The sequence below is a fragment of the Equus quagga genome, chromosome 14 (assembly GCF_021613505.1).
Source record: "Equus quagga isolate Etosha38 chromosome 14, UCLA_HA_Equagga_1.0, whole genome shotgun sequence".
Taxonomy (NCBI): domain Eukaryota; kingdom Metazoa; phylum Chordata; class Mammalia; order Perissodactyla; family Equidae; genus Equus; species Equus quagga.
The window spans coordinates 24,060,149-24,078,658 of record NC_060280.1 but is presented as its reverse complement, the minus strand read 5'-3'; the positions used below and the strand labels follow the sequence as shown (position 1 = coordinate 24,078,658).

General features: G+C 39.3%; 1 protein-coding gene across 1 annotated transcript in view; it reads left to right on the top strand.

Moving 5' to 3' along the window:
* LOC124252586 (tripartite motif-containing protein 5-like) overlaps positions 1-17,568 on the top strand; it is a 61,096-nt gene extending 43,528 nt beyond the window's left edge. Inside the window, exons 11-17 of the mRNA XM_046686255.1 lie at positions 8,640-9,075; positions 9,678-9,773; positions 10,424-10,654; positions 14,510-14,532; positions 15,761-15,861; positions 16,155-16,181; positions 16,459-17,568. Of these exons, the coding sequence (XP_046542211.1) occupies positions 8,640-9,075; positions 9,678-9,773; positions 10,424-10,654; positions 14,510-14,532; positions 15,761-15,861; positions 16,155-16,181; positions 16,459-17,090 (1,546 nt within the window). The 3' untranslated portion in view covers positions 17,091-17,568. The remainder of the gene's footprint in view (positions 1-8,639; positions 9,076-9,677; positions 9,774-10,423; positions 10,655-14,509; positions 14,533-15,760; positions 15,862-16,154; positions 16,182-16,458) is intronic.
* The last annotated feature ends 942 nt before the right edge of the window (positions 17,569-18,510 follow it).

Genomic DNA, 18,510 nt, shown 5'->3' with positions numbered 1-18,510 from the left:
CAGCCAATGTGATGCTAAATCCAGTCAATGCTCTTTGAAGTATTGTCCTATCTGTGGATCAGACAAGTCAGAGTTGTGCACACTTTTACATTGAGGAATATATATCCATGTGATATTTCTGCATTTGACATCTTGGACTGCTAGTGTTTCTCCTCGGGGAAATATTGCTGGAAAGCAGATGTGTCTAGGAAGATTGCCTGCGTCGTGAGGGTATACCATAAAGCAAGAAACCTCAGTAGATATTAGATCTCTCGGTTTGGTTTTGACCCAAATGTAAATTAGACAAATGTTTAATCCAGATACAGACTCTATATGGCTACTGGGTTATAGGGTTACAGATTTAATTTGGGTACAATGCCTTTGTGGACTCTTCCACCTCAGACCTCAAGGTCTTGACTAGTTCCATAGCTGTTCTTCCCCATCAGGTTAGGGTTTTCCCAGACGATGAAGCAGAAATTGTCTCATGATTTTTTTTTTTGTTTTAAGGAAGATTTGCCCTGAGCTAACATCTGCCAGCAATCTTCCTCTTTAATGAGGAAGATTGGCCCTGAGCCAACATCTGTTTTCATCTTCTTCCACCTTACATGTAAGATGCATGCCACAGCATGGCCTAACAAGGAATGCACAGATCTGCACCCCAGATCCGAGTCAGTGAACCTCGCACCACAGAAGTGGAGAATGCCAACACAAGCACTATGCCACCAGGCCGGTTCCCTAGACATTGTTTAATTTTTCCATGTCACAAACCATGGGTCACTCATCTAGTCCTCTAAATGTCACTTTTATCAGATTGCTTATCCATTATTTCAATACTTGGAACTTTCCAGCTCCTGTCACTTGGTTCAAACACAGCTTCTGAAACTTCATCTTCTCTCATTTGCTTCTTGTAGTGCCCCTTGCCCCGGGTTTCATCTCTACACCTGAACTCAGCTCCACCATTTCCACCATATCTTCTTTCGTGTCTCCGTTCTTTACTAGAGAACTTTTACACATCCTTGGGATGTAAGAGTGTCTGTTTTGAGTTAGGAGAGATGCTTATTTACCATTTATCCTTTTGTATAGTCTCAAAGAAAGATGTCTACTCCCTTAAGATGGTACAGTATTGATATAATATGTTGGCTCTGCCATTTCTCCATATTTCCCTTTATCACTGATCTGAAGAGACATGGCAAAGCCTGTCTGCCTCCATCCTTGTTATCTACAACAGTCCATAAACACCCTCCACCCATCATCACCAACTAAGGAGTCTTTGACTGTATGTCCATAAGGTGCCCAGGATACATGGGATTCATCAGGGAGTCAAGGAAAGGAAAATGTAAACAATATAAGTATGCAGAGTGAAGATTATCCTGTCTCTTGTTTTACAAGATGTATAATGATGAATAAATTCAGGGTTCCTTTTTCCTAAAATACAAATTGGGATTCATAACTATATTTAACTCTTAGATCCTTGTGTAAAACTCAGTGCCACTCAATGTAAGGAAGCTATTTAAGTGTCCTGCACGGTATAATAAATACTTTCTCTGATGACTACTGAAAAGTACATGCTGTGTCAATATCCCCTGTCACAGACTTGTGTCCTTCAGAGGAACCATAGTTGATACTACTGAAGTCTCATTTCTCAAGTTTCTGTACTCCACGGTCAAGACCACTCCAGTTCCAGTCTTCTTCTATAGAACTTTTTACACCAAGGCTGGGATGGTTTTTAAGGCATTTCATTGGAAACAGGTCTGAAAACTGCTAGATCAGGGGCTTCCCAAAATCTGTCCAGCAGAAGGAGCCATATCTAGGGACAGCTACTTTTATAAGGGACAGGCTTCTGATGTTTAGTCTGTTTCCCTGTGGTAAAACACATGAGTATACACCATGTAGAAAATCTTATGCACTTTTCTTCTCTTTTTTAACCAGCTTCAAATGAGCATGAGGGATAGACTTACCCAGGATAGCAAAGCTACACATTTTCTTAGAGGATATGCGTTATAAACTAGGGAAGCCTGCTGCCCAGCACCCACATCAAGATATAGAAGTGTAATAACCTGACCCAGTGGAATAAAATAGAAAATACTTGGTCTGGGAATGGTATACACACTCATGCACACACACATACATAAGTATATATATATGATTGTCTATATAAATATATATATATATATATATATATATATACACATAGGATATCATTATCACAGTTAACCTCATAATTGTCAAGTGAAGAAGGGATTCCTATCAGGTAGTTGAAAGAATAGATAAACTTATGAGATATTTCCCATGGTCCCACAGTTAAAGAGTGGACAAGGCAGGATTAGAACTAGATCTGGGTTCCTCAAGTACACGTGCCCTTGCTGTAGTATACTCCCCAAAGAAATGTAGAAACCAGATTCCCTATGATGTAGGGTAGGAGGAAGAACGCAGGGGATCCAGATCTGCAGAAGTTGCTGGGGGCATCATAGGAAAATCTCAGATGACAGGAAATAGAATGTTTGTAGTAGCCTCCTCATTCCTAGCACATAAGCACTGATCCAGATTAATGTTGATTAAACTTTTTCTGTGAATTGCAATAATTAATTTAAGAAGAAATTAATCCTCTTTATATATTACTACCTTCGCTGATCTTTGAAACAGACTAGCCTGATTAAAGAATCACAGATTATTTCTTAATTTCATATTTTTGCATAATAAATATTTTTTTAAATCTTCAAATATCTCTATTTGAACTTACAGATAATTATCTGAGTACAGAATTCTAATTTTTTTCTCTAAACATTCTTTTTCACTTTGCTATATAATAGTCTGCTATCAGTCAAACTGTATTTTTTTAATTGTGGTAAGGACATTTAACACGAGATTAACATAAATTTTTATCAGTTTGCTGTTCAATAGATTTAAAGTTTCAGTTAGCAAGATAAATAAGTCTTAGGGATCTACTCTACAACATTCTGCCTGTACGGTTGTCCATAGCTTCAGGCCAGGCATAATTTCTAAAAATACATCATTAGGTGCTTTTGTCATTGTGTGAACATACAGTGCACTTACACAAACCTAGATAGTAACCTACTACACACCTAGGCTCTATGGTACTAATCTTACGGGACCACCGTCATATGTTTGGTTAATCATTGACTGAAACGTTGTTATATGGTACATGACTTTAGTTAACAATACTGTTTTGTGCACATAATAAACTTTTCTTCACTAGAAAAGTAGGTTTTATCATTTTCAAAGTTACTTAGCCTGTTTTTTACCTTAATTACTCGAACAGCCTCTTTAATCTAAATGACTATACTAGGTACAAGTTGATTTGATGTTCTTTTCTACTTCCACAGTAATTTTCTATCAATGGAAAACCTTTTCTGTATTTACCAAGATCAATCTTCATTCTCAGGTTGCTGATTCCCATTATTACTACAGTGATAGAGGAAGGGTCAGAACTTTGGTCATGGGCTCTGTCAGCAATGGTCAAGGTCAGTGTTTCCCTTTCCTGGTCAGCCAGACTCTTTCCAGTGAGCTGAAAGGCTACAGCAGTCCTCAGGAATGAAGGAAAGCCTGTTCTCCCGCAGTGGGACAGCAGGGCAGATGCTGCAGCACCGAGTGTTCCTGAAGTACAGGCTGGTGTCCCTGTGTCTTTTGGCATTTTTATTTCCGACTCTTTCCCAACTTACTTAAAGGTAAGAGAAATAGAAATAATGGGCTACTTGGCCAATAATTGTCTGCTCTGTAGCAAAGGAGGTAGAGTATTCCCCTCTCATAACAGCTCATTTGTAAGAGCAGGGGTGTGTGTGTGAAATTCTATTGCCTAAGTAAGTCTAGTGCTCCAAAGATAGAATTACCTTGAAGAGCTTCGCGGACTAGAACTGAGAGAGGAATGAGAAAGCACTCATGGACTCATTTGGCTCAGGCATAAACCTTGTCATTTCCCAAGGGCCCTGTATGGAGGCCTCTCATTGGTCCATAGCTTCTCTTCTCCTTTTAAGTGCACTCTGCTAAGAATTCAACTTTCATTTTCACTTGGCTCCTTGGGCTCTCTTCCTGAAGATCAGGACCCTGGTTTGCCGAGTGAATCCTGACCGTGTCTGCCGGCGACCTGCCTTCACTCACCTCCGAGGAAACAGAACTTCTCCATTGGTGTCTGAAGGTTTGTTGAGTAGTTTGTAGAAGGCAGAGTTGGGGTGAGTTCAGAGTAAAAATCTAAATTTGCTTGGGTGAGTTTAATTTACCTACAGGGAGCTGTTCTGAAGCAGGATGAAGATCCAGGTCACAGGCTTCCTGCTGAAAGTGCTGACTGAAGTACAGTCTGGGATAAATGTGCCCTTAAAAGAAGGGAAATTTGGGGCCCGCCCAGTTACATAGTGGGTAAGTTCACCCACTCCACTTTATCAGCCTGGCGTTTGCAGTTTGGGATCCTGGGTGTGGACCTAGCACAGCTCCTCAAGCCACACTGTGGTGGCATCCCACATAAAGTAGAGGAAGATTGGCACAGATGTTAGCTCAGTGACACTCTTCCTCAAGCAAAAAGAGGAGGGTTGGCAACAGATGTTGGCTCAGGGCCTATCTTCCTCACCAAAAACAAAAAAAAGGTAGAAGAGGAATTTGTAAAAGTGAAAAACTTTCTTTGTTTCATGGAGAGACTGTTATTTCTCCAAGCTGAATTTATCTCTGTCTCCTCCCTGTTCTATAGTTTTGAATTGTACCTTGCTAAGGAGAGGCAGACTCCTGGCTTTACCAGAAGCAGAAAGTCCCTTCCCCCAACAACAGGAGCAGGCAGAGGGATCTTTGCATCCTAGCAGTTTAATGTCTATCAGTGGAGCAATCTAGTATTTCTGCATGACTCTATAGATAAATTCTCAGCTAGGCCTGTCTGTGCATAGGAACCATGACAGAGTGACACCTGGCATGGATTCACTTGTCCAGACACAGGAAATTGGTGCAGTTCCTTTAAAAATCACTAACCTTGCTCATCCTTCTCCATGAGCCACATCTGTCACAAAGAAACAAAACTCAGATGAGAGATCAGGAGCAAGAGGAAAATGTAGGTAGAATGTCCAGAAGTAGTATCTTTTCCAACTTTAATAAACAAAAGGAGTTACTTGATTGATGTTAATGATATAAGAAGATGTCAGAAGAAGTAGTATGACAACAAGATCCTGAGACCCATGAGGGAAGGAAGTTAGAGTGTGGAAGTCTCTGTGTTCACTTTCACCTCCTGAAGAAGATATATCTACACCCATCTTTCTCAGGCATACGGAGGACACCAGTCAAATCCCTTTTCTCCCTCTGACTTCCCATCATGTGACCCAATCTTAATTTATCCAAGTTGACTTTGGAGATTGTCACCTCTTCTGCACATTCTTGGCCCCGCGTCAGCCATAAGTCAGTGTCAGGCAACTGTCTTCTGATCTTGTACAGTATACCTTTGTCATGACAGTTATCATGGGAATTTAGGATTGATTTGTTACTTTTCTGCTCCAATGTTTAATTTGTTGGGATTACAAGAAGTTTATATTAACCAGTATTAGATGACTACTTGGCAAATAAAACATAGCAGATTTATCTTTACATTTCATTTAGGAAAAGTGACTCTTTCCATTTAACATCAGTAATTTGCAGTTTCATCATGGTTACAGAAACAGTTTTTAGTTTCAGTGACAAAACAAGGAAATTCTGTCCATATCCTTATTGTTTGGAATTTTACATAGTTAATGTCTTTTTTCACTTGTTCTTAGCTGGCATCTGTGGAACATTTTGAGTTTGTATTCTAATGAGCTCAGATGTCAGAAGACCGATGTGTAAGGTACAATCACCTGACACCTATATCAGCCAACCGACCTGGGAGTTCTATCAGTTAGACCCCGCTCACGTTCCCGTAGCTATCTCCCTGATTGCTGTTGAGCCCTTGGGACACTGCTTAGGTAGAGGTGGGGTCATCTTCCAAGGGAGAGGACTCTAGCTTCTCTGCACATTGCCCTTCTGTGTCCATTGTGGCAGCTGCCTTGACGTTAGCTCCTTGTAGGCCATTATGAAAATAATTTTCTAATCCCACTGTGGAGAGCATGCTCTGCTCCTTCCTGCACTATAGGCTCTTGATGCATTGGTTAGATCTTGAACAGGATGAGAAATAATTTTAGGCCTGCCCCCCATGTTTGCAACACAGCTTGAGTCATAAACAGGTGTAGGCATTATCATGTAATATCTACCCCTGGTGTGATAACTATCTCTGATCTTGCTATTCATCAAATTCTGATCTAAGCCATGGTCTCTGCAGCCAGGGTCTAACCGCATAAGACCTTTGAACTATTTTCAGTATCTGTACTATTAGCTGTATTATACTTCTACTTCACCTTCAGCCTCATTCTTTATCAGGTTCCCTTCATGTATGATGTGTGTTGCACAAGTAGATACGTTCAGAATGTCTAACTTTGTCTCCATGCAGCCTTTATAGCTTTTCCCTCCCTTGTGCATAGCGAAGGGAAAATTTATTGGTTGTCTCATGCTGGAGAGTTTTCTTTTACCATCAAACTTTGGAAACTATCAAGATGTTAATATCTACTGAGATCTCCTCTTCATTGTTTATTGCCTCACAGCTCCATTTGCCTGGAGCTCCTGACAGAATTCCTAATCCTAGACGGTGGCCACAGGGCCATATTGAGCGCAGGGCAGAGAATAAGCATAACAGTGCTGCCATTCTGTGATCCCCCCTCTGACTGATTAGCAGCAGCAGTTTGCAATCTGGATGACCATTTCCATCTATGTGACCTAATAATACATAAATTGCCAGGTTCACATAGATTACCTGGGGGATACCGGACAGCAGTCACAGCATGCCTACATGGCTGCCTCTGGTGAGTTCTCAGTGATGGATAATAGAGTGGTACAGGAAGTGCTTTATCTCTGTCATCTCAGCCTTATAAGAAGCCAAACTAGGTGAATGTCTGTAAAACTAGGTTAGATAAGCCTAGGACTACAAAGCACTGATTACCTTGTGACAGCCCATGAGCATAGCTTCCAGAGCCCTAAAAGAGACATATTTGATTATAAGAGTCACATTCACTTGTGAAAAATGAAGTCTGTGCTTACCACTGGCTTTTAAGGTCTATATAAAGTCTTCCTAGTAGAAATTATTTTATACATCGGGCCATATACTTAAGGTCTTCCCAGCACAAATCACTTTATACACTGAGCCATTTATACCATCAAGGCAGCTGAACTTCCACTTTATTGTAACCCAGTAGGTTTCCTAGAAAGAAAGAAATAAAAAAAACTTACTAGGAGAAGTGTAAGCCAATATCATATTTATAAGAAGAAAGAACTTGAACCTGATGGAAACCCTTTGTTCCCACATATCCAAATAAGTCGCAGTCCTATCCTTCTACCTTATCTTGTCTCTCACTCATTTGGTACTCTTCATTCCCTTCATCACCTTGTCCCTCAATGTGCATGCCTGCTAACTGATCTCCTCACTTCCACTTTGGATCGATCTAACATTTCACACCCCAAGTGCAGAGCTAAATATGCTAACATAATTCATCATCAATGATAATTTGTTGATTTATGTTGACAAAGATTTTGAGCCTTCTTTCTGAAGATTCAAATTCATTTCACCTGTGTTTTTATTGTTGCAGGTACAACATGTGTGACCCTTTGAGGATATCCATACCATCTCCCTCTCTACTATCCACATCCACACACACATTTAGGCTCTTATCAATGTCCTTGGCATATTTCCAGGTCAAGTTGAAAATCTCTCCATTTATAAACACAAGGCTCCCCAGAAACTCCAAACTAGTCTGCATTTCTTCACTTCCACAGGCCCCATTCTTCTGGGTTTTAATTGAATCCGTGAAGTTTCCTTTGTTCGAGTTTGAAAAACTCTGTGGAGTAGGAGGAGCCAGACCTCTGAAGTAGGACCCCAAAGATTAGGTTCATTCCAACTCCGTGAATTGAAGATAAATAACCTTTGTGAGTCACTCATTATCTCTATTTACACATCTGATAAAGGGTTTGATCTTATCATGTACACACATACATTGTCATATGATTATATGAAAAATCACAAATGTATAGCAAGTGATGGCAATGGTTACATTATAAATAAGTTAGAGCAAGTTTTTCAGATATGAGAACAGGTCTAGAGAGAGTTCACTTAAGGATAAGTGAGAGTCATACTGATATCAGGGGCAGCATTCCATGCTTAGAGCAGAGAGCAAGTGTGAAACCCCAGAGGCATAAGTGGTTTGGGGCTCTTACCGTTGAGGATGTGCTTTTGGCCTGGGAAAGAACAAGCAGGATAGATGGTGTGTCACACAAGGATCTTGGTAGAAAAGTCTTCAGATCATCCTTTCATTCAGCGAAATTAAAGGAAAATACCAATCATTGCACGGATAAGGATGGAATTTCTCCTATGGTTTGAATTGGAATAAAGTGTTTGAAATTACTATAAAAAGTCCTTTTTACCAGGTCAACAAGCTTCTTTGTTTCTCTACCTTTTCTTTTTGTCCTTCAATATTTTGGTCTTGGCTTGTCCTTGGTTTCTACACAGCTGGTATCATTTTATTCTTAACTTTGTATTTTTGTCCCTTTCCACATTCCCAATCATGCAGAGATCTGTGAGTAGAGGAGCCTCAGAAGTCAGTCAAATAGGACAGGGGAGCATCTGTGATGGCTTCAGGAATCCTGGTGAACATAAAGGAGGAGGTGACCTGCCCCATCTGCCTGGAGCTCCTGACAGAACCCCTGAGCCTAGACTGTGGCCACAGCTTCTGCCAAGCCTGCATCACCACAAAAAACAAAGAGTCCAAGATCGACCAAGGAGGAGAGGGCAGCTGCCCCGTGTGCAGAATCACTTACCAACCTGTTAACATGCGGCCTAATCGGCATGTGGCCAACATAGTGGAGAGGCTCAAGGAGGTCAAGTTGAGCCCAGAAGAGGGGCAGAAGAGAGATCTCTGTGTGCACCATGAAGAGAAACTCCGGCTCTTCTGTAAGGAGGATGGGAAGGTCATTTGCTGGCTTTGTGAGCGGTCTCAGGAGCACCGTCGTCACCACACATTCCTCATGGACGAAGTTGCCCAGGAATATCAGGTAAGAGACCAGGATGGAGAAAAGAGAGGGCAGAGAGTGATACTTCATGAGAAATCTCCACACTTTGTATTCCACTTTAATGACCTTGTCACTATAGCCCTGAGGCCTGTGATGTCTTTTCTTCCTAAACTCACCTTCCAAGGCCTGAAAGCCATTTCTGTGCATTCCTTCCAATTACAAAAGGATAAGCCTACAATACAGACTCTTAACCAGAAGTAGATATTTTTGTACCTTGTGCTAGTAGGTGGAGATTCGGTGCCCAAGAATAGCTCTCATTATCCCTTTGATAGGACGGTTAACAGAGGAACTGGGTGGATTGAGATATAAGTTCTTTCCTTCCCTTAGGGTCAAGTTTCTTCTTCTAGGACAAAGAGAATCAATCTTCTCTTGGAAAGGGAATGCTGACTTCCACCACCTGAGTCTTAAAGAACACATTCACCACCTCAGGTTCTCTTCCAAGTCATAGATTCTAAACAGCTGTTCTCACAGTTCCTGTAAACTCTAGTCTCTCTGGGGAACAGCCTGATTTCTTCCCCATTTATCCTATGATTTTATGCTGAGAAAGCCCAGTGCTTGACTCTGCTTTGGTTCCTCTCTTACAGAAGAAGCTTCAGGAAACTCTGCAGAGGCTAAGGGCGGGGCAGCGGGAAGCTGAGGAGTTGGAAGCTGACATCAGAGAAAAGAGAACTTCCTGGAAGGTAAGAGGAGACACTTCCTGAGGGAGTTAGAGTGAAATCTGGGCAGGACCTTGGGTGTCACTCCCAAGACTCTCCCTCCTCTTTGTTTCCTGACAGATGATATGTCCAAAATTCATTTGATTAGTCCTCTTTATCCTTTCTGTGACAGGGTTGGGGGTTGAAAAGTGAACATGTCCCTAATGGACATGGATACCAGGAGGGAGGTATTTACTTAGATGGACTCTCCAATCAGGATGGCGAGTGAATTCTGTTTCTTTCCTGTCATGGTTTTGAGCCTTTGACTCTTCTGGGGGATGACTTTTGGCAATGGCTCTTGGTTCTGTCCTCAGTGTTCAACTTTGGGCAGAGTCTAGGGGTGGGTGTCAGGAGTAATGCAAGGAGGTTTGACTTTCCTGGACAGCTGTGTGAAAACTCAGCCACACCCAGGTATCCACTTTGGCTCAGAGTTGACCTCAATAACGCAGATTTGTGAGCATTATTATGGAATATGCTGAAGAAAAAATATTAGGAAAATCAGCTTCTTCGAGCATTGCTCCCCTGCTTCTAAGTCACTTCCTTGTGAAAATTTCCCAAAGAAAATATTTCTTTTTTTTGGCTCCCAATCTTTACCTAAGAGCCTGAGTATATTTCTCTCTTTCTCATTTCTGAAGAATCAAATACAAAACGAGAGACAAAGTGTCCAGGCTGAGTTTAACCAAATGAGAGGCATCCTGGACTCTGAGGAGCAGAAGGAGCTGCACAAGCTGGCGAGTGAAGAGGGAACTATTCTACAGAACCTGGCTGAGTCTGAGAAGGAGCTGGTGGAGCAGAGGCAGTTGATGACAACTCTCATCTCAGATGTGGAACGTCGGTTGCAGGGGTCAACACTGGAGATGCTGCAGGTAAGAATTGGGAAGAAGCCCTGGCCTCTGAGATCTGGGAAGAATGAAGCCTAGTTTCCTTCTCCTCTCTATTGTTGGGTTCTTTCTGGTGATGTCATGAAGGTTCCTTGGGCCCTTCAGTATCCCTTCCCTGTTTGTATTTTAGAAGTTATAGGAGTAATTGAATGCTTGAATAACAGGGAAAAACATAATTTTTATTAATTTATCAGGTGCAGTGCAAACATTTTTCATTTGAAAGAAGATACTTCTTTTCCAGTGATATTCCATAGGCCCCTATTATCTGTGGTCTATATGAGGCATTTTTTAGGTGCCTCTTTATGAGCCAGCTTAGTTGCAGATGAACAAATGCACTTCGGATTCCAGGAGTTTTGTTTTTTCTCTCATAGAATGAGTTGAGTTTCTCCCACTTTTTCTTTATTTTTTGAAAAAAATTGTGAAGAACGGACCTTATTTATCTTTAAATATTCAATAGAAGTCACCAGGTAAGCTATCTCCCTTGGGCTTGTCTTTTTGGAAAGCTGTAAAATATGATTTTTCTATACATTAAGTTTATTTAGATTTTTTACAGTTCTTGAGTCAGGTTTTGGTAACTCATATCTCTGTAAGACTTTTTCCATTCTGTCTAAGTTGTCTGCTTTGTATTCATATAGTTAATCATAATAATCCTTTATAAACCTTCTGATTTCAACAGCACTCACCATAATGTTCCCTCTTTTATTCCTGATTTTGGTGATTTGTTTTTCACTTTTATTTTTGTGGTGAGTTTAGTAATGTTTGCTCAATTTTGTTGATGTTTTTCAAGAACAAACTTTATTATTTCATGATTTTTTATCTATTTTTTTAAACTTTAGATAGCATTTATTTCTTCTCCCATCTTTAATCTCTTCATTGTGTGTTTGTGTGTATATATGAAGGTATGCCTCTGTGTGTGTGTTGGGTTTAGTTTGCTGTTCCTTTTCTGTTTTTTTTTAAAAGTGGATCTTAGATCAGTGATTTGAAACTGTCTTTTTTGATATAGTGTTTAACTACAAACGCAGTGCTCTAGTTGTATTTTATACATTTTGATTATTTAGTTTTTATTTTCACTCAGTTCAACTTTGTTGTTTTTCTGTTAACCCTTGGGACACTTGAAAGTGTTTTGTTTAGAAAATATTTAGTGATTTCTTAATTTTTCTTCTACTGTGGATTTCAAATTTAATTCCTCAGAAATCAGAGAACATATATTTTATTACTTCAATCTTTTAAATATATTGAACTATTTTATTGTTGTTGTTAGTGAGGAAGATTGGCTTTGAGCTAGCATCTGTGCCAATATTCCTCTGTTGTTTGTATGTGGAACGCCACTACAGCATGGCTTGATGAGTTGTCTGTAGGTTCATGCCCGGAATCCAAACTTGTGAACCCCAGGACTGCTGAAGCAGAGCACGTGAACTTAACCACTATGCCACTGGGCCAGCCCATGTAGAGCTTTTTTATGACTTAAAATATTGTATGTAGAATTTTTTCTATGTGAATTTAAGAGAATGTATATTCTGCCTTCATTGCGTGAAATAGTTTGAAAGATGTCAATTCCAGTAAGTTGGTTGAGACTATAGTCTGTGTCTTCTAATTCTTTATAGTTTTTATACAAGCAATTCTCTTAGGTATTGAGAAGGAGAAGTATTGAAATCTCTATCTGTTATTATTTAATTGTCTGTTTTTCTTTTCGATTTCATTTTGTGTATTTTGAAGCTCTGTTGTTCGGTGTATGCACATTTATTATTGTTATGTCTTCTTGATGCACTTGACCTTTTATCATTATGAAATTCCCTTCTCATTGTCTCATAATATTTACTTTCTTAAAGTCTATTTAGTCTAATTTAATATACACACAAGCAATTTTATGGTTACTACTTTATGGTATATATTTTACTATATTTTTACATTTTCCCTTATTCCTGTCTTTGAATCCAAAATATGTCTCTTGCAGAGAGCAATAATTGAATCTTGCTTTTGATCCAGTCCTACAACCTCTGCCTTTTCATTGGAGTATTCAGACCAGGATATTTAATGCAATTATTGATACTGTTGTGTTTAAACTCTGGAGTTTGCTATTTGCTTTCTATGTGTCTCCAGATTTTATTCTTCCCTCTCTCCTTAACTTGTTTCCTTTGTGCATTTTTTTGGTATTTTCCTAGTGTTTGCTTTGGTGCTTATAATATGCATCCTATCCTATCATGACATACTTCAGAGTAAAACAAACTTAGTTGCAGTAAAATATAGGAATTTGCCTCCCACACAGCTTAATTGCTTTCTAGCAACAATGCAGTGATGCTGTTAATATGGGTACCTGATCCAGCTCAGAAAATGCCATGCAGATCTCAGAGTTTTTTGCGATAACTGGGAAGAGAAGGTATCTTTTCTTCTGACGTTTATATCAGAGATGAATATTTCCTTCATGAACTGAAAATAAAGTCAATATAAAGAGAATAAATAGAGCTTAGAGAAAGACATAGACTAGATCCTGATGACGACGTTTGAGCTTCAAAATTAACTTTGTCTAAATCTATAACTGCCCCCCAAAATCCCTTTCTCTAGTTCATCTAGTTTTATTTGGCTTTTGTCATATTACAACAAAAAAACCCTAACACAGAGACCAAAACCATTTTCATGGCATGTGTAGACCCAGACCTTGGCCTAGTTTTTGATGACATAGAGGAAGTAAGCCTTAGGTAAAAGAGACCAAATACATTGGTACATATCTGTTCAAATAAATAAAGCAATATCTGTGTGGCTGGCCCTGTAGCCGAGTAGTTAAGTTTGGTGCACACTGCATCGGCAGCCCAGATTTGTGGGATTGGACCCTGGGCATGGACCTATACCACTCATCAGCATGCTGTGGCAGCAACCCACATAGAAAATAGAGGAAATTGGCACAGATGTTAATTCAGAGTTAATCTTCCTCAGCAAACAAACAACAAAAACAGACAAAAATGTCTGTGATAATAAGGAAGATTAGATGGCTAGAACTCCTAAGGATGTGTATTAAACCAGCTTGGTGGAGACTGATGTGCAGGGTAAATATTGTAGTTTTTACCACAGTGACCAAGTGTATATTAGTAACATTATGGACAATGACGTATAAGAGAGGAGACAATTTGGCTGATGAATAGAAAGTTACCTATTAGATATCCTAAGTCACTGTCTCCTGTGGCTTTTTTCTACTGACTATATTAACCCGCATTTCAGAGGCAAAATTGAGTAAGAATAAACAGTTGGGAATCAACTGCACATGTGTGTGTTGAATTGAAGGGAGTAGATGAGGTCACTTTTAGATCATGTATAAAATGAGAAAAGAGTCATTTGAGAAATGCCTGCAGTAATACATTTGTTTTCTTGTCCCCTCAGCAAAATCCATGCAAACTTCTTGAGGAATATTATGATTATTTATCATAATATATATCATCGTTGATCCTCAAAACCCTGCATAACACTTGACAATTATATCACTTTACATTTCCATTGAATAAATGAAAAAACGATGGATTGTTCAAATCATCTCATGAGGAGCCTTATGCATTTAGGAAGAAAATTATGGATCTCTTGCTTTCCTCATAAATATGTCTCATCTCCAGAATCTGGAAACCTCATGCTGCACTTCCACCAGGGTAAAACCAGATTCTAACTTTAAGGAAATGTGGCAGCCTCTCAAGAGCCTTCAGGAATGATTGCTCTGGGTGTTTTCTTCACTTTTTGGCCCTCACATTGGGACCATCTCTATTCCCACCACACCAAGTGTTGGTGGAGATGTGATGAAGATTTGTAAGTGGGGAGAGTGTATCACTTCTTGACTCATGTTTCCTCTTTTCTCCCTAGGATGTGAGTGGCATCATGAAAAGGTATGTGAGGGAGACCAGAGATGGTCCTTTCTTGCTGTGAAGAGAGGTTTAAAACCATTAGAATTATCTGATGTTCAAATAGGATTACATAATGCTCAGGGAAAGAAAATTTGGGTGGAGTTTTATTGTAAATTTCTGTTCGTAAATCATGGCTTGACTGTTCTCTAACTACTGAGAATGTACCAGATCCTGTGGTAGGGAATTTAGGTGGTGAGAAGTTGCAGAGTTTGGGTCAGTAGTAGTGTTACGGAGAAGGTATTGCAGTATGAGACCCCTGTGACTTTCTAAATTTTTCACCTTGCATGTATGTATCTCACTCAGGTTCCCATATTTCCTAGACACTTGACCTCTCCTGAGAAACTCCTGTATTCCCTATTTTCCAAGCACCTAGAATAGGAGACACCTCTTTTATATTTAAAATTCTGCCCTTGGAATTAAAGAGACCAAATCCTTCTATATGGTTCTGTTTAGATTTCCAAAAACAGATTTGAATCTCAAAGAATCTTTTGGCCCGGGTGCAAACAATTGATCTGTCTTGGTCCCATACTTTGGAAGCCAGAATGGAAAGGCATCATCCTCGTGTGTAAATTTGCACACCTACATGGCAGCATCAGGCTCTTTCCAGACATATGAAATTTAGACCACTATTAGTTTGATGTTCATTTAGTTTGGTTTCCAAGTGTTTGTAATTGTTCCCTGAGAACCTGAAATCTCAGATGCCATTCCAAGGGCCTCCATACTAGGGAGCAGACCATGAAGATCTTTGTCTCTAGACAGCATTCCCCCACTTGATACGTTTCAAGCACCCAGTAACCATGTTCTGCAACCTCATTTTCTGGGCATGTCCTTGGGAAGCCACATCCATGCAGTTGCTTTTCCACACATTAATCTTTTTTAAGTAACAATATTTTGTTTTGTCTGTTAGATCTATTCATTCATATCATTTCATATCATTTCTAGGAAGTAGGGAGAGAGAGGTTAATGATATTATTTGAAAGGAAGAATCTGTTCCTGAGAGGTCAAGATCTTCCCAAGGTCACACAGAGAGTAAATGAGAAGGTGCACATAACACATTTTTTCTGCTTCCCAGGTCGGCACTCTACTATCTCCTTTCTCAGACCCTCAGGAAAGAAGGTTCAAGTGAATCAGTGGGTAAAAAGATAGGAAGTCAATGGTTTTAGAGGGACAAAATGTCAGAGATGTGTGTGTCAACTTTTGTCATCCCTAGGAGTGAGACCTTGACTCTGAGGCAGCCAAAACCTCTTCCTATGAAACAAAGGAGAGTGTTCCGAGCTCCTGATCCAAGAGGAATCTTGAGAGTGTTTAATGGTGAGGAATGCTAGAGCAAGTGGGTGGCTGTGGGAATCTTGTGACAGCAGGGATAAATGGGGAAGACGGTACAATTTCTAGGTGTGGATAGAAGAGACAAACAAGGATGGATATCATGTGCTGATTATATGGTCAAATTTAATGGAGAGTGGCCAAGTGTTTGGTTCATCCTCTCATTCATCAGTTCACTATCTTAACATAGTCCTCAATCCTTCCCTTAACGTGGAGAGGAGATAGTTTTCAGTGCTGAATCCTTTCCTTATATTTAATATTACTGATTTTTGTAATTTCAGAGCTCACAGACATGCGGCGCTACTGGGGTAAGTAGAATTCACAGTATCATCATGCTACCCTGTTCTCTTCATTTTCAGACTGTGCATTTTCTAGTAGATCTCATGTTTAACAGCCACATTTCCCCTCTAACACAGACATATATATTATGTTTCTGCAGTGTTATATATCTCCCCAAGGAGAAAACAAAGTTCTTCCCAATTCCCACTCAAGTTATTTTCAAGATCCCTCTCACAGTGTCATACATTTATGACGTATGATAAAGCTACATCATATGTCTAACTCAACTTTGTAATTTTTCTACAGTTCACATGACACTGGATCCTGTCAAGTCTAAATCAACTGTTTCCATTTCTGCGTACCGGGGACAAGTGAAACCAAACATACAAGCGCATCGGGGTTACAATTATGATCTTTATGGTTTTCAAGTGACACCAACGGAAAATACATATGAGAACGGAAATGATGATGATTGTGGTTTTCTGGGCTCCCTGGTTATCAATTCAGGGAAACATTACTGGGAGGTAGATGTGTCAGGGAAAACTGCCTGGATCCTGGGGGTATACAGTAGAATATATTCTGGATTCAACTTGAAGGTTTCATCTAAACAAGGTAAAAATTATCAAAATAGTTACACTAGATACCAACCTAAACATGGTTACTGGGTTATAGGATTACGGAATCACTCTGAATATAATGCTTTTGAGAACTCTTCCTCCTCAGATCCCTTGATCTTAACCCTTTCCCTGACTATTCCTCCCCTTCGTGTTGGAATTTTCCTAGACTATAAGGCTGGCACTGTCTCATTTTTCAATGTCACAAACTACGGGTTTCTCATCTATAAATTCTCTTCATGTCATTTTTCTCAGGAAGTTTTCCCATATTTCAATTGTATGACATGTGGTACCCCCATGACTGTGTGCTTGCCAAGCTCTTGAACCTTCTTACAATGTCACTCAGGTTGTAGTGCCTCTTGGTTTGGGTGCATCTAAGACATTCATCTTATTTGCTCTGTTCTCATCATCTTTTCCTCACTGCCTTCCTTTTGTCCATTTGAACGTGCCTCATTCACCAATAGGATGTACAGTTTGCATTGTATCTTATTTTTCCCAATATCATGTTGGCACTAGGAGATAGTTTTAACTCATTTTAATACTCTCAAGGAAAAATGACTGATGCCTCCTAAAGAAAAATAAGTATTGAGGTAATACCTCTGACAAATTTGACTGCTTAACTTCCTCTACCACTGACTGAGAAGATGTGGGAAAGCTTTTCAACAATTTTGACATTATCAAAGACCTTGCATATGAGTTATCTGCAAAAGAATGAGTCCGTAGTGATGTGTTGGTTTACCCACGGTGCCCCTTGTTCATCAAGGACATAAGGAGAAAATATAATAAATACTATGTACTAAGAGTGGAAGTTTTGTGTCCAGAGTGTCTGAGTTCAAGTCCTGACTCTCCATATACTAGCAGTGTAAACTTAAATGATATACTTAAGTCCTGTGTTTATTTTCTTAGAATAATCTTGATATAAGAACTGCACCATACTTAGGTCATTGTGAGTAGATAAATGTCATTAAGTATAAAGCACTTGTGTGTCTATCTTAATAATTAATACTTGCTATATTAATTGCTGAAAATTATGGGCTCTGTCAGTGTCTCATGAAACAGGTTTGTGTTTTCAGGGACACCAGGATTCTTTTCACCGAAGTCTCGTTTTTCAGGTCCCAGATACCAGTGTATTGCTGTCAAGACTACTCCAGCTCTGCCTGTGATACATAAGCGTATGTGTGGGTGTGTTTGTATCACAGTTAGAATTTTATTATAATTCTGGTGTTACTACATAATGCCGTTAGCAAGTAAACTAAAATCTATAGGATTCTGTTTCTTAGTTGTAAGAAAATATGAACTTTACTGAATGCAATATTATAAAAATTAAAGAAACGAATGTTTTCAGTAACTTCCAGCATTTCCAGTACATAATCAATAATCCAACATGGTGTCTATCATTTTTGCCACCTTCTCACTGTAACTGTAATGAATGATTTTAAGAACTCATATTAGTTTACTTTCAACATTATTATCCTTGACATTTTTAACGAAATACAGTAACTTAAAGGATTATAATTGTTTTAAATTTTAGCTTATTTTAAATAAGTGTTTCTACTTAGCCTCATGGTCTTTCTTTCATTTCTTTTTTTCTGCATTAATTCTGTGTTACAGAATCGAATTTCAATTTGGGCTCTCTTTACCCAACTTTAAAAAGTTATTATTCACAATGATACAGTAAGAGTCAGATGTACAATTGTGGAATTTCTTAAGATAGGTGTAGATATTTTCTGTACCCTGGTCAGCC